The following is a 14,443-nucleotide window of genomic DNA, read 5'->3' on the forward strand; positions in this document are numbered from 1 at the left end:
AAAAGCAAACTGGAAAAGTTGAAATTCTAACTGGTTATAGGAAAATGTGGAAATGAATGTTGACTGGTATTCCCATCTCCAGAAACAAAGAGTGAAGATGAAGTAAGGTGGGGTGAGGGTGGGAAAGGAAAAGTTTTAAGATACAATTTTAAGAAAAAAAATGCCCATCTTACCTATGTGCATTTATTGCCTCCACCAATCAAATTATAGAAGAAATTCACCTAATCACGAATTTTCCTTTCTAAGTTTCCTTTGGTAACAGCTAGCAAGCTAGCATCTTTGCAAAAGACACTAAGTTTATCCATTAATCATAAACACTAAGTACATTTATTTTGCAATTCAGCACACTATAATTTTATAAACCTTGATAACACTTAGCAATATACTACTAATATGAAAACTATTTCCCTGAAAGCCTGTAAAACTAAACTTAAGGGCTCAAAGAATTTCACTGGAACTAGAGTACCTTTTAAAAAGTCCCTAAATTTTGTGATTTTGTTCCAGTTTTTCCCTAATTTGTAAATATGTTTGATTGATATATATATATATATATATTTATATATTTATATATTTATTTATTTATATATACACATATGTTCTATAACATTTAAAATACTATAGAACTTCCATGAAAAGAGTGGTTTTCTTAATGATATATTAAGGTTACATCCCTGATATAATCTAGTCCACCTATCATTGACAATCCTCCCCTTAGCCCATTATGCTAAGCAAGAACATTCTGGCAACTTCAACAACTCCATTAGTTTAAAATTTTTTAAAACAAAACAAAAAAAGTAGAAAGTTGCTTGTACACCTCAAATTTCATTCTTGTAAACATTCTTCTCTATAACCCGATTCTTCAAACAATAAAAAAATTTTACGTTGATTTCACAAATTTCCCATTCTCAAATTGTAGCAAAGAACGCTTTTCAGTTAATATTTAATATTCAGTATAAAAAGGTATTTAGAACTTTCTAAGCATGAGAATTCTCTGGACCAAAATACCCACAAATTCTGGGGGAGCAGAGGGAGAGAACATTCCAATTATATTAAGCCCTCCAAAATTGAAGGGATAAACATCTGAACATAGAAACTTAGCCAACTAAAGTTTTTCTGACCTGAACATTCTAGCTAAACCTTCACTGATAAACACTCTACAGAGCTTTTCCTCATGTTGCTGTATGTTCTATTTTTCTCAGACAGTAAGAGAAACATCCAAAAATGGGTGGTCCTGGGAAATGAATTAACTTGTATAAAGTTACACTGTTTACAAAGAAAGGATGCTGACATAGTATATAAAAGACTACCAGAACTGATGGAGGATTTGCCACCACGTGGTCCACCACGACCTCGACCCCCTGAAACACTTCTGCCTCTTCCTCCTGGGCGTCTCCTACTGTCACGCTGATGTCGGTTCTCTCGATCATCTTCTCCTGCCAATGACCAATCACTCAGCTCATCTTTACGCTCAGATTCTGTTTCAGAGGGGTTAGACAGCTCAGAATTTGTACCTTGGGAAAGAAGATAACATAAACAAAGTTAGACTCCTATTTTAAAAAGAGCCAAATTTTTCAAAATTACTTCCTGCAAATCATTGTTTAAATTAACCACATTGATTGGTTGCTTCAAAAAAACTAAAGATTAAAATGATTTTGAAACTTATTAACTAAAAAATGAAATTAACTGGTAATATAGTATCTACCAAATAGATTAAAAATTAAAATTGTTTGGATGTGCAAAACCACAGCCAATATTACAGAAAACATATAAAACATATGTAATATGAAATGCACTTAATATGGGATAATATTCAAAAATTTTTGGCCATTTTCAGGTTTTAATATCAAATTACTAGTATAATGAAACTGCTATCCAATATTTAGAAGCAAACTTAAATCACATTTAGAAAAACAAATAATTGAATTATATAGTGCATTCTACCATTTCACTAATTCTAGGGGGCACATTTTTTTCCCATTTTAACATCTCTGAAATTAGGATGTTTCTTATAAACTGGGAGTGTATTTATAAACTCTATTCATAAACTGGGAGTGTATTTATACTGGTTGTACATAAAATTGTTTTATGAGCAATAGTATCTTAAATTAGAAGACAGTATTTTAAATTACTGAACCAATTTTAAGGTTATCCTGAGAAAAGACAGCTTCAACCTGACAATACAATTGAAGCCATTATTAATGAAAAAGAAATTCAGCATGACTTTCAAAATTTACAGACCATTTCTAACAGTCCAATAATCTATTTTAATAATGACCTTTTAAAAATTTAAACACTGCAAATATTCTATAGAACCCTACAATATCATCATCATTGTATCACAAAGTGTCAGATTTATGTGACCCAATTACTAACATACTCATTCCCACTTCTGCTCTTTGGTAGTACTGGGATGCCACTTCCACCCTTCTTTGATCATATATCCAAACACATCCCCTTCAAAGCCCAGTTCAATCTCTAGGTTCAGACCAATTTAACTGAAAAAAGACCTCTCACCGTATTTCCTTAGAAGCAATGTATACCTATCATGCAGTGTTGTCATGTGTTGTTTTCTCTTTTTATCCCTTTGGATCTACTTCTCACTTGGTCTATCATAAATGTAAAGAGTGGAGCTCTGTCTCAAACCTCTAAGTGCCCCCCGATGTCTACCAATGAGCCTAACAATTTTTTCTTAAGTAAATTTACTGCAAGATTTTGAAGTTTCTTTTCTAACTCCTCATCCTCAAATAGTGAGTCAAGAAACCAAAAATCCCCTACATTTAAACTCCGTCACTTGGTGATAAGAGCAAAACACAAGAGCACTGTAGATGAACAAAGTGCAGGGAATAAAATGTGAATTTTAACAAATGAAGGAGCCTACCAATTTCCTTTCTCCTTTAAAAGCTAACTCTTCAATGCATTTTTTCTCTCCACAAGCTGTCAAATATGAATATAACTGGTCAATTACATAAGGATAGATTAAATAATTAGCTGGAAGTATATTTTAGGAAGAATGTAGCAAGTTTCTTTGAGTCTTTGTTAGGAGTAAGAGTCTCACTGAAGAGAATGTATCTCCTAAACACTTATTTCTCCAATAACAAAAAAGAACTTCATTAACTGATGTCACGGTTAGAAGGGCAATTTATCATTTCATGAGTAGTGAAGAACACCTTTGGAATGTGTAAGAAGTTCTGGAAAAAAAAAAAAAAAAGAAGTTCTGAATTTATTTACAAACCTCTGCTCTGCCTGAAAACATTACCAAAATTTGAAGGTAGATGAATATCTCATTTGTAAAGATTTTAACAAAGGTTCCTATTGAATTCTCTGTAGATGTACACTGTAGTGTTTAACTCAGTTTCATAAGCAACGAAATTCTTCTTTAATTTAACTTACACACAGTATTCAAAATATTTCAAGAATGTCAAAATCATAGATTGCAATAGTTAAGACAGATACCAAGGTCCAACACAAAAAAAGGCTAATGAATTGGCTAGTGTTCCTCTTTATTCATTTTAAATAACCCTTAAACATTTTTAAGATGGCAAAAGGGATTTTGTAGATGTGATCAACATTAAGAATATTGAGATGGGGGGATTATCCTGGATTATCCAAGTGAAGCCAAACGAATCCCAAGGATCTTTAATAGAGAACCTCTGTCAACTGCAGAGAACCAGAGATGGCCGCATAAGGCTTCTCTAGAGTTCCTGACTTCGTAAAATGGAGGGAGAGGGGCCCTACGCCAGGGAATGGACGTGGTCTCTAGAGACTGGAAATGTCAAGGAAACAGATTCTCCCCTAGAACCTCCAGAGGACGACAGCCCTGCCAACACTTAAGCCTAATGAGGTTCATATCAGACTTCTGAGCTATAGAACTTGTAAGATAATAAATTTGTTGTTCCAGCCTCCAAGTTGATAATTTGCTACAGCACCAATATAAAACTAATACTCTATTGAAATCACTGCAACCATTCCAATCTCTCAACTTTGTAAAATCTAAGTTAATAAATCCAAAAAAAATTTAAAAAGCTTTAAAAATGATTCATGAAACTGCTTCAACTTTTTAATGACACCAACAAAGACCTGTTTTTAACAGAATTTTATATCAGATTTCCCCTTTAAAACTTCTAAAATCACCTTATGAAGACGGTTCACATTCTTTTCACTGATCATGTATGCTAAAATTAATAGATGAAGTACCACATTTTTCAAATCCAACAGGCCATCCATTATAAGAGACAGTATTTTGTGTGCCATTAAAGAAAATGCTGCCAAGCAAAGTTGGAAGACATCATCCACTGTAAGACACACGCCAACTTCAGGTATGTTATATTGAGAAAAGGTTTCTTATACAATTTATATATATTATCTCCTAAGAATCCTGATATTAAGTGGACAAGAAAATATATAACCAAATTCAAATGATGTTTCTCTCAAGCCCACTTAAGATAGACAGCTATTTCAAAAAATACAGTTACTAGCCTGCAAAGATTCAGAGGTAAGAGTGCCATCTACTGAACAATTTGCACAGCTTTCTTCAATTCTGATACTCCTCTACCACGCTCATATAAATTATATGCCAACAAATGCATTTTTCCAGTGACCTCATCAATAAGCTGACTTGACTTCCCAGAGGCTTTTAAAATTCTTCAGTGAATTCATCTTTATCATCCAAAAGCTAAATGATTATTTGTACTCGTAATTTGTACTTCTAAAATCATTCAGTATATACTTCATTTCTATTTAACTACAGGTTGTCTTTTGTATTAATGTATTTTCAGGAATATGATAACAGTTCTCAATTTTCAGACTTTCACATGCTAAAATTTTATTTAACAGTTTTGCTTTTTAGGTTTCAATACAGGGTTAACTTTAAAATAAAAAATACCAAAAAATGAGAACACAGAAACATGATGATACGAAAGGGAAGAGATAACTAACCTTCCACCTCTACAAAAAAAATTGGAAGATAGTCCAAATTCAATATAACTGGCACCATTAAATGACCCTTTAGTCAAACATGAAATTTGGATATGGAATCTGCACACTGTAAGCTTTCACGCTTATGAAATATTTTCCCAAAGCAGTTAGGATGAGCATGGGGAGTGGAGAAGAGGAAGGGAAGAGAAAAGAAAGAACCAGGGAGGGAAAAAAACCAGGTCACTGCTAAAATCCAAGTCCAAATGAAAAAAAACGAAACTGCAAAGCTGAAGAGTGAGAATTCAGGATTAGAGCATATGATCATCAAACCAACCACTGGCCCTACCTTAAGTGGGTTAGGCCCCATCTTATTTATTTCACATCCTCACAGAAAAATAAATTCATTTTAGAAAATGTTCACTGATAAAATGTTAATTAGGTTCTGACTTTTAAAAGTCCTCATTTTAGTGAAATGCTGTTATTTCACAAAATAATTCCAGATATATTAATATTCAAAATTGCCAAGAGTCAATAAAATACATTTTAAAAACTAGTAACAGATTTGCTATATGCAATTTTGGCACAGTATTAGCATATTTGTCATTTTTACTTCTCCTAAAGGGTAAGCAAAAGATGATTTCTAGCAGCATCACTACCATTACTAGGTTTGTATTACAAAATTTATACAATCGTACAAGAGAAATATATGGAAGTTTCATATATATTTATTCTAAATATTCAGAACATGACCATGACCTACCAACTTAACAAAAACATGTTTCATTTCATTACGTAGCTGCTTGAACATTATATATACCCTTCATTGTCATCAATATAAACTGTGCCGTCACTACCATTAAGACATATACCTCACAACTATCTACTGCCTTCAAAGTCAAGATAAAGTAAGGAACTAACTAATAAGCAAAAGGTATTGGAGCACCTAAATTAAAACTACTACCAAAAAAATGTGTTTTACCATAACCGGAGGTGTAATTAGGGCCCCGACGACCTCTGCCTCTTCCACTATAAGACCTAGAACCTTGTACAGAAGAGACGGTACTTTCATCAGTGGCATATCCTTTCTCTTTTTCAGGCCCTCTGGTGGAAGAAGGTCTGAAACCCATACCAATCTGTCGCAGCTGTTCATCAATCTGTAGGCGTTCCATTCTTAGCTGTTCTACTTCCTGTAATCAAAACAAAAAAGGGTAAATCTTATTTGTAACTTTTTGTAATAAAGCCTAGAGCTAAAGCTGTACTTCCATCGATGAAAAAAGCTGTGATCTTGGGCATGTGGTAAAGTACAATTGTATTCTTTGTAAACCATTTACAAGGTCACTTGCTGATTCAATTCACTGAATGCCTTAGCTGAATGCCTTAGTTTGTGTACCAACCATGCTAAGTGCTAGCGGCATACAATGTAAAAAAAGACAAGGACTCTCCTCTTTCAGGGGGATGTTTAACAGACCACTGTTAAAATTACTTATTTATTAAATAGCTAGTAATTACACAATATTACTAGATTTAGCTCTCAAGCATCTCATAGATGATGCTGTTAATAACTTCTGCTAAATGAAGTTATTAAAAGCATCATCTATGAGAGGTACTATTAATAACTGATTTCCTTATAAAAATAGTGACACCTCAGCTGTGACCTAGATGAACAAGTAGGCTTGGTCATTCAGAAACTGATGTCATTACAAGATGTAATGGTAAGGTGTCTAGACAAAGCTCTTGGTTAAAAGGTACTAGAGTACTGGAAAATAAAACATGAGTTTAGAATGCCAGATTGAATTGAGACTTATCACATAAAGATGAGTTTTAAAAGGAGGAAATGACATTATCAGGGGCACTTTCAAAATATAAACATAGTAGCAATGACATGAGTGACTAAAAGGAAAATCTATAAGAGACAGCAGATGAGGGTATTACTACACCCTGAACAAGAGAATATAGAATAAAAAAGGAAGAGTAGAAAATGATAAATGCAACTTTTAATAATTTATAGGTCATTTCTTTTCTAAAACCCTTGCTCTTTACTTATTAACTCAAATAGACTACATTAGAAACAATTGTTAAGAAGTATCAAATGATTTCTATGGGAATAGTACATCTGATTTAGATAATACGAGTTACCAAGAAAGTCCATCTTCACTCCTGGTTCTATGCCCTATTTGCGTGTAAAACATTAAGGTAAAAACAAAACGGTTCCAGTACAGAACATGTAGGTACATGAGTAATGACAGTCAAATTACAGGAACACAAGAGTAATCATTTCTTAAACAGTGAGGAAAGAAATGCAAAAGTTCAGAGGAAAGGGAAAGAGAAAACAATGTACATGAGGCCAATCATTTTATTATGGCAAAGGACCTTTTATTTTTAAATTCTCGTGTAGAAAAAAAAATAGAGCATATCTGAAACCGAATTAAAAATATGTTGAGATTTGAAATTTACTACAGACAAATATAAAATTCATTTAACTTTAAGATTCATGTTTGGAACAACAATGCTGTAAATATGAACAGTATACAAACCTTCAGATAAGCAATATGATACTCTAAAAGAACTTGCACATTTCCGATGCTTTCTTTAGTGCCAACAAATACAAATGGGACCATTCCCTGTAAGAAAACACAGTGTCCTCAAGCATTTAATATTTGAACAAAGTTCGAGCCTAAATCTGACATACCAATATATAATTTGGAAAACTTTTCTAAAACACACAGCAATTTACATGTACTAAACTTCAATATTTAAAAGTAAACTTAAAAAGATTAGTAATTTGAAATACTGAGATTTTCAGTAACTTGTCACATTTGCACTACAACTGAGCATTTAAGTGTGCTAAAAACGTAAGAAACTACTTTCTAAGTATCAGTTTATACCAGGTTTTCTAATTTCGAATTCAATCTAATTTTCTAAGTATATAAACCAACTTGAAGACATTTCCCTTCAAACTGTCATGCATTTATAGACTAGATATATCATTATTACCTTAGCAGTGAATGCTTTAAGAACAACAGAACACATCAGCCAGGCTATCTCTGTATGTGCTAAGACAACAAAACCTTCAAAGGTCTGTGTGTTGGAGGGAGTGCTTCCTGACCATTAACATAAATTATCACCCACAGAGTATAAATACTTACACAAAGTAAAGGGATTATCGGTAAGGACATATACTTAGTCACAGGTATTAAAGCAAATCAAAAGATTAACTCAGCCTTGGTTTACTTTACTGAATTTCAAGAGGAAGGTTTAGAAAAAGTAGGAAGAGAAACAAGATAACTAATTGATGGATTGTTTTTGTTTAAAGCAATACACTTCCAGCTTACTATTGGCTAAGGAGAATGAATAAAGCCTAAATAAACTCACCCAATCAATTTTAGTCCCTCTCTTTATTTCTTGATTTTACAAAATAGTTCCTAACAGTTATGGAACTAAGCATAGCTTAAAAGTTTTTATTCTATATAAGAAACTACAACTTATTTTCCAACTAATTAAAAAAATTAATTAGAGAATTTTAGATACGGGAAATTAAAAGAAAAACAGAAACACACAGGGCAGGTGTTAAGGAAGCCGAAAGCAAGCTGTTATGAAGCTTACAGAAAACTGTAGTGACTCCAAAGAAGTAAATACAACTATAAAGGCATGAAACAAGGAAATCTAACTTAAGCTTAAGAAGTGAGGAAGTCTTGACCCTGTCCCTAGGAATTCACAGGCAGTTAAGAGGATGCAAAGTGAATAAAAACCAGAGAAGGGGGAAATAAGAGATCTAAAAAATTTGAGCGCATACCATATTTCTGGGACTATTCTATATCTGTATCTTATTTAATGTTCATTAAAAAGTAACCTCAAAAAAAATTCCAATTTTATAATTAAGAAAACAATTAGCCCAAAATCACAAAATTAGCCAGCCAATTTCATATCCAGTTAACCTAATTCCAAATAAAATCTACCTGTTAATTGCCAGAATCTATGTTAAGGAATAAGGATGAAGTCTCTGCTCTAAAGGCAATCACAATCTCAGAAAAGATACTAAACATTCCTATAATAATCTCTTTGTACAGCCATTAGTGATATGAATAAAAAACACAGTAATATTAGATTAAAAGGTGTTATTACCCCAGGTGTGGAAATTTATGAGAATTCCTAAGAATATTGTTATTGTTATTTAAAGTGGCTTTAAAAAGCAAATAGGATTTTACCAAATAGATAAAGGGAAAGTCATTCCAAACAGATGATCTGTAAGGAATAAAAGAAATACAATGCTTTGACCCTGAACTGGAAATGTTATCAACAAGTTATTGCCAAAAAAATAAAATAAAATTTAAAAAAAAGGAGAGGTAAAAAGATACATATTTTAATGGCTACTGTAAAGCCATGGTAAGAAACAGAATAATTATTACTGAATATGAGTTCATTTGTAAGAATTATTTCAGTGAAATTTCTAATTGTTTAAATTTGCTAAGAACTGATTACTTGTATTTATTAGATGATACTGAGACAACCAACGAGCACTCAGGAAAAATAAGGCGGGATCCTTCCTCCTGATACCTTATGCCACAAAAATTCCCATTTACACAACTTAGCACTGAAGTATGCTAAAAACTTAATTTTTAAATATCAATTTATATATCAGGCTTCTTCATCTTATGAGTGAAAATTTTACATACCAAAAAAATAAAACTAGAGAATTTATATGGATTTCTAAATGAACTAACTGTAGGGAAGGTCCTGCCAAACATGTCACAAAGTACAGAAGTCATAAAGCATAAGTCTAAAAAAATCCAACAATGTAAAAAATTTTAAATGTCTGCATGAAAAAAAAAAACAACAAACCTCAAAGGAAACAAAATATTTGTCACACATATGAAAAGACAGAAGGCTAACATCCTTAAAATGCAAAAGGCTCTTACAACTCAGTAATAAAAAAGACAAAAAATATGTAAAGGATGAACAAGATGTTTACAGGAAAATTTAAATGTCTTTTGAACATATGGAAACATAACATTTACAACTTCTGGAATGGCACTAAAGTATGATCAAAACTCAGTATTGGCAAATAACGTGGAAAACAGACACATTTCCTATTTTAGAAGGAATGCGTGGGAAAACTGACAAAATCTTACGATTTTAAAGCCATATACCCTTTGATCTAACAAATCCATTTCCAGGAAATTAGTCTCCAGTCACAGGGATGTTTGCTGCAGCACTGTTTTTAATAGCCAAACAAAGACTTGAAAGAAAAGGCAACCTGACAACAGTCTAAAATCTATTAGGCATGATGGAGAGGAGACATGGACTCAGGACATAGATACACATTTATTTTTCATACTAAACCCTTCTGTCCTATTCTTTTACACATGCATATTTCTTTTACAATTAAAAACTCAAATCTAATCTTTAAAAATCTTAACTGATTTAAAATATTTATCAAATGTCTACTCTATATAACTGATAGTGCTAGGGAAGAATGAAGAAAATGAGAATTCAGATTTGATTTCTTGACTTCAAGAAGTTCATAATTTGGCTTGGAGACATAAGATAATTCAGAAAATACATAAGGATGAAAGAAAATCATTCAACGCCCAATTATATAGACAATAATTACTATGGAATACAAGTGGGACAGGTCATCTCAGGCTAGAGGTGGGTCACCAAAGATTTCAGAGTAAGCAAGTTATAAACTGAGTTCCCAGGACATTTAGACAGCTTAAATTGTGAAATGGTGGCCCCAGATCATGCAATGTTTTGAAAGTTAAAAAATTCTGTACATTATAGATTTTCAGCTTCTCTTAAAAATATGGGAAGATACAACAACACATAATGCAGCATTCCCACATCAATCTGTCAACCAGATTTAAGATGAGAATGTGCTTCTTTTTTAAAGAGGCTCCTGGTGCCCTCCCATCCCTGTGTTGTACAGCCCAACCTGCTTAATCATTTACATAATCTGCTTGGTTTCTGTAAGCATTTAAATTTAACCCTGGCACAGAAATGGCGGTAATAATGACCAAACACCGAAAAGTGTTAAGTTGTTATTTATAATCGAGGACCCAAAAGAATTAGCTTGCAACAGGATGGTAAATACTGGAACGCTATTGGGATAAGTCAAGCTCAGGGAAAAGTAGATATTAGTCAAGCTGAGAGTTATTTAATTAATGGCTTTGGCCAGTACACATCTTGATCCTCAGACCAATTTCAGGCAGTGGATGTATACCAAACTGATCACTACTGTTTTACATATTACGCATTAGGGGGAATGTGCCAATTATAATAGTATGACACCACTGATCTTATTCCTTATCTCAAAGGCATCTTAAAATCATGAAAGATAGGAAGGTTACTTAAAAATAAGAAGTTATTTGACATTTACAGCAATTTTTGAAACAGTGCAACAGTGCAACACTGAAATCTATCAGAGCCACAAGCACTCATTTGTAGTATAATACTAAGTCATTTGTTTTTCCTCATTCATTTTAAGTGTGTATTTACCTCTACAGTCTAACTAATTAAAATAAAGGAAATGGCTATCTTTAATAGACATCTTTACAGTGTCCTTGATGTGAGGATATTTAAATGGGCTAAATGTCTATTTCTACTGTTTTTTGTTTTGTGAGACTGATTTTATTCAACACGCTAACAAACATTCCAAACAGTAGTTATGCAAAACAGAAGTTATGAGTGTACTGCTTCCTGGGAGATAACCTGGGGAAAATCCTTGCCTTATATTCAGACCTACAACGTTTGAGTCAACTATACAGAGTTGCCAACTAGAGCCACAAAGGTTAAGAGATCCTTCAAGTGATGCATAAAGAATCAAGAACAGCATTGTGGGCAAAACAACATGTGAGCAGAATGATGGAAAATTTCAGAAAGTTGATATCAAAATTAACAGCAATATAAAAGCTTAATAATTTCAATTAAGAAATGGTCAGTGCTTTCAAGTTTATAAAAATGTGAAGAAGAATGTTCTTTATCAAGAATTCCTTTACACAGACTTGTATTGAGTATCAAATTATACAGCTTTACATTCTAAGTACAAAAAAGAACTGTTAAGATTATCAACTTGAGGACTTTTTATCAAAAATTGGCTTTTTACTGAAGTACTAAGAAACCAACCAAGAACCTTGGCAACTGTAAGACATAGTTAAAAGATGACTTGTTTTCTAAGTGTGTCAGGAGGTACTATAAGAAACAAAATTTAAAAAAAACAAAAACCACTATACCAGAGTGTAAGTAGCTCACTAGATATAATTTCATAAATCAATTTCCAAAATATAACATTATAAATCAGCCAAGAAAAGAACAAGAAAAAAACCCAGGCCAGTTAAATTACATTTTAAATACTTACATCTTCTCTAGGTAGTTTATTTTCATTGTCTCCTTCAATTCTCACCCGAACCACACCCGATTTGTCCACTATTTCTTGAATAACTTTGCCATTTTTTCCAATAACTTTTCCTTTAATAAGAGAAAACAAATATAACAGCAAGTTAGAAAACAATACCTCTATCCTTTTAACACATGTCCAAATAATTTATGACTTGTAATCAAATTATAAAAACCAACCAATGCTCCACATTTCTACTTTCAATTAATTCACACCTGAAAGACCACTGAGAAATTTCATCCTTGGTCTGAAACTTCCTTCTCTTCAGTATGCCTAAGGCTATTATTATTATTAATTGTGACAGACAATACTGCTTACGTGTAAGCCATTTTCAAAGTCTAAACATTTTTTAAAATATCAAGTCCAACTCACTTCAAAAGCTTGGCAAAAAGAAAACTTATTTTGGCATTAATCATATCAATTTGTTTGTTTATATTATATAATTATTCAATTAAACAATTCAATCTTGCTTTATTTTCCAGTTTCTATTTGTACAAAAGACATCTGACTTGAAGCTACTTTTAAAATGAATATTCTATTCACTGAAATTAAATATTTACATTTAACAAGTATAACATTTAACACCAATGAGCTTTTAAAATACTTTACAACTATACAAATACACACAGCATTTATCGTGTTTCCCCAAAAATAAGACCCAGCCGGACCATCAGCTCTAATGCATCTTTTGGAGCAAAAATTAATATAAGACCTCTTTTGGAGCAAATAATATAAAACCCGGTCTTATGTTAAAATAAGACTGCATCTTATATTAAAATAAAACCGGGTCTTATATTAATTTTTGCTCCGAAAGATACATTAGAGCTGATGATCTAGCTAGGTCTTATTTTCAGGGAAATACGGTATATATGGTATGCTGTCTCCCTAGATGTGAAATACTGTAATAGGACGTAAATCCAAATTGTTTACGTTCTCCACATTTAACCTGTAAGTCTATCAAACAGCAGTTATTGAGTATCCAATAATTAAAGGAGAACCTACAAAGGGAGCATGAAGACTCTCTTCCCTTAGGAACCTACTAGTCATAAAGACAACATACACTCATGTAAAATAACAACACAATAGAGGGTAGTGTTACCTGGTAACAGATAACCTTCACTACATGGAATAGATGTTATCCCTTATAAAGTTAATAGCAACACATTTGTTATTAAGTTCAAATCCCCAATAATATTTTTTAAACTAAATCAGCAATCTATTTCACAATAAATTAATTGTGGTTGAAAGGGGTTAAAATGGAAGTCTTTCCTATTGAATGCTTGAAAGAACAGTTTCCATTAAAGAATAAATAAAGGAACAATGGCAACAGTAAGCTGGGAAATACAGCAGAGACACGATCATAGGGTTTTCTATCCCTATTCTCAAACCTCCTTCCCCATTAATAACCCCACATTTAAAAGCAACAGCAATTGAACATGTTAAAAAAAAAAAAAAAAAAAAGAGGTCAGGGAATTCACATGGCGCATGTCTTCTCTTGCATGTGCCCTAGCAGCAGCACATAAAAGCAACCTTCATTGTTAACAGTGAGGCTCAAGCAGCAACTCCATCCTTCACCCTGCTAAAAATAAGCAAATATCTTCGAAAAAACAAAATTCAGGTTGGTATATCATAATCTCCCCCACCCACAATCTTTGTCCTTTTCTTCTTGTGAACTATACAGTGGTGCATGAACATCTATCACCTTTCTGGGGTCCGTGGAAAGGACCTACCTGCAAGTTTTATTTAATCCCAACAGAGATTGTCAATATTTTGATCATTTCCACAGTTTAAATTCCAAAGCATACTGACAAACTGAAGCAGACCTGCAGTATAAATCAAGCACTGAACATAAACGCTGAAGGGACAGGACAGGGAAGTGATTAAGGAAGGCTTCTGGGAGGTGAAACATTTTGATTTATTTTCAAATCAATGTTTACACATTTCTTTCTTTAGATTTGGGAGGGATGGGAATGGATGGTCAAGTTCTATAACTCCTGAAAACTGAATAAGAAAATCCTCTCTGGAACTTACCCACCAAGTAGTCCTCATTCCCTTTTACTCCTCAGTCCGTTTTTTCTCTTTCACTTCGACTAAGAATGTATTATTTTTTAAAAGACTGCTTCACCCACAAAACAT

General features: G+C 32.8%; 1 protein-coding gene across 10 annotated transcripts in view; it reads right to left on the minus strand.

Annotated features, from left to right (window-relative positions):
• Positions 1–14,443, minus strand: part of FXR1 (FMR1 autosomal homolog 1) — a 54,497-nt gene that overhangs the window by 6,738 nt on the left and 33,316 nt on the right. For 5 of the 10 annotated variants that reach the window (XM_081025390.1, XM_081025385.1, XM_081025382.1 and 2 more), the window contains 5 exons: positions 12,269–12,378; positions 7,449–7,535; positions 6,044–6,101; positions 5,894–5,956; positions 1,308–1,511 (listed from right to left, as the gene is read on the minus strand). In XM_081025390.1, coding sequence (XP_080881516.1) covers positions 1,308–1,511; positions 5,894–5,956; positions 6,044–6,101; positions 7,449–7,535; positions 12,269–12,378 — 522 coding nt within the window. Of the gene's footprint in view, positions 1–1,307; positions 1,512–5,893; positions 6,102–7,448; positions 7,536–12,268; positions 12,379–14,443 lie in introns of all 10 variants that reach the window. The other 5 variants (XM_081025383.1, XM_081025381.1, XM_081025388.1 and 2 more) reach the window with 1 other exon arrangement.

The sequence above is a fragment of the Rhinolophus hipposideros genome (assembly GCF_964194185.1).
Source record: "Rhinolophus hipposideros genome assembly, chromosome: 2".
Lineage (NCBI taxonomy): Eukaryota > Metazoa > Chordata > Mammalia > Chiroptera > Rhinolophidae > Rhinolophus > Rhinolophus hipposideros.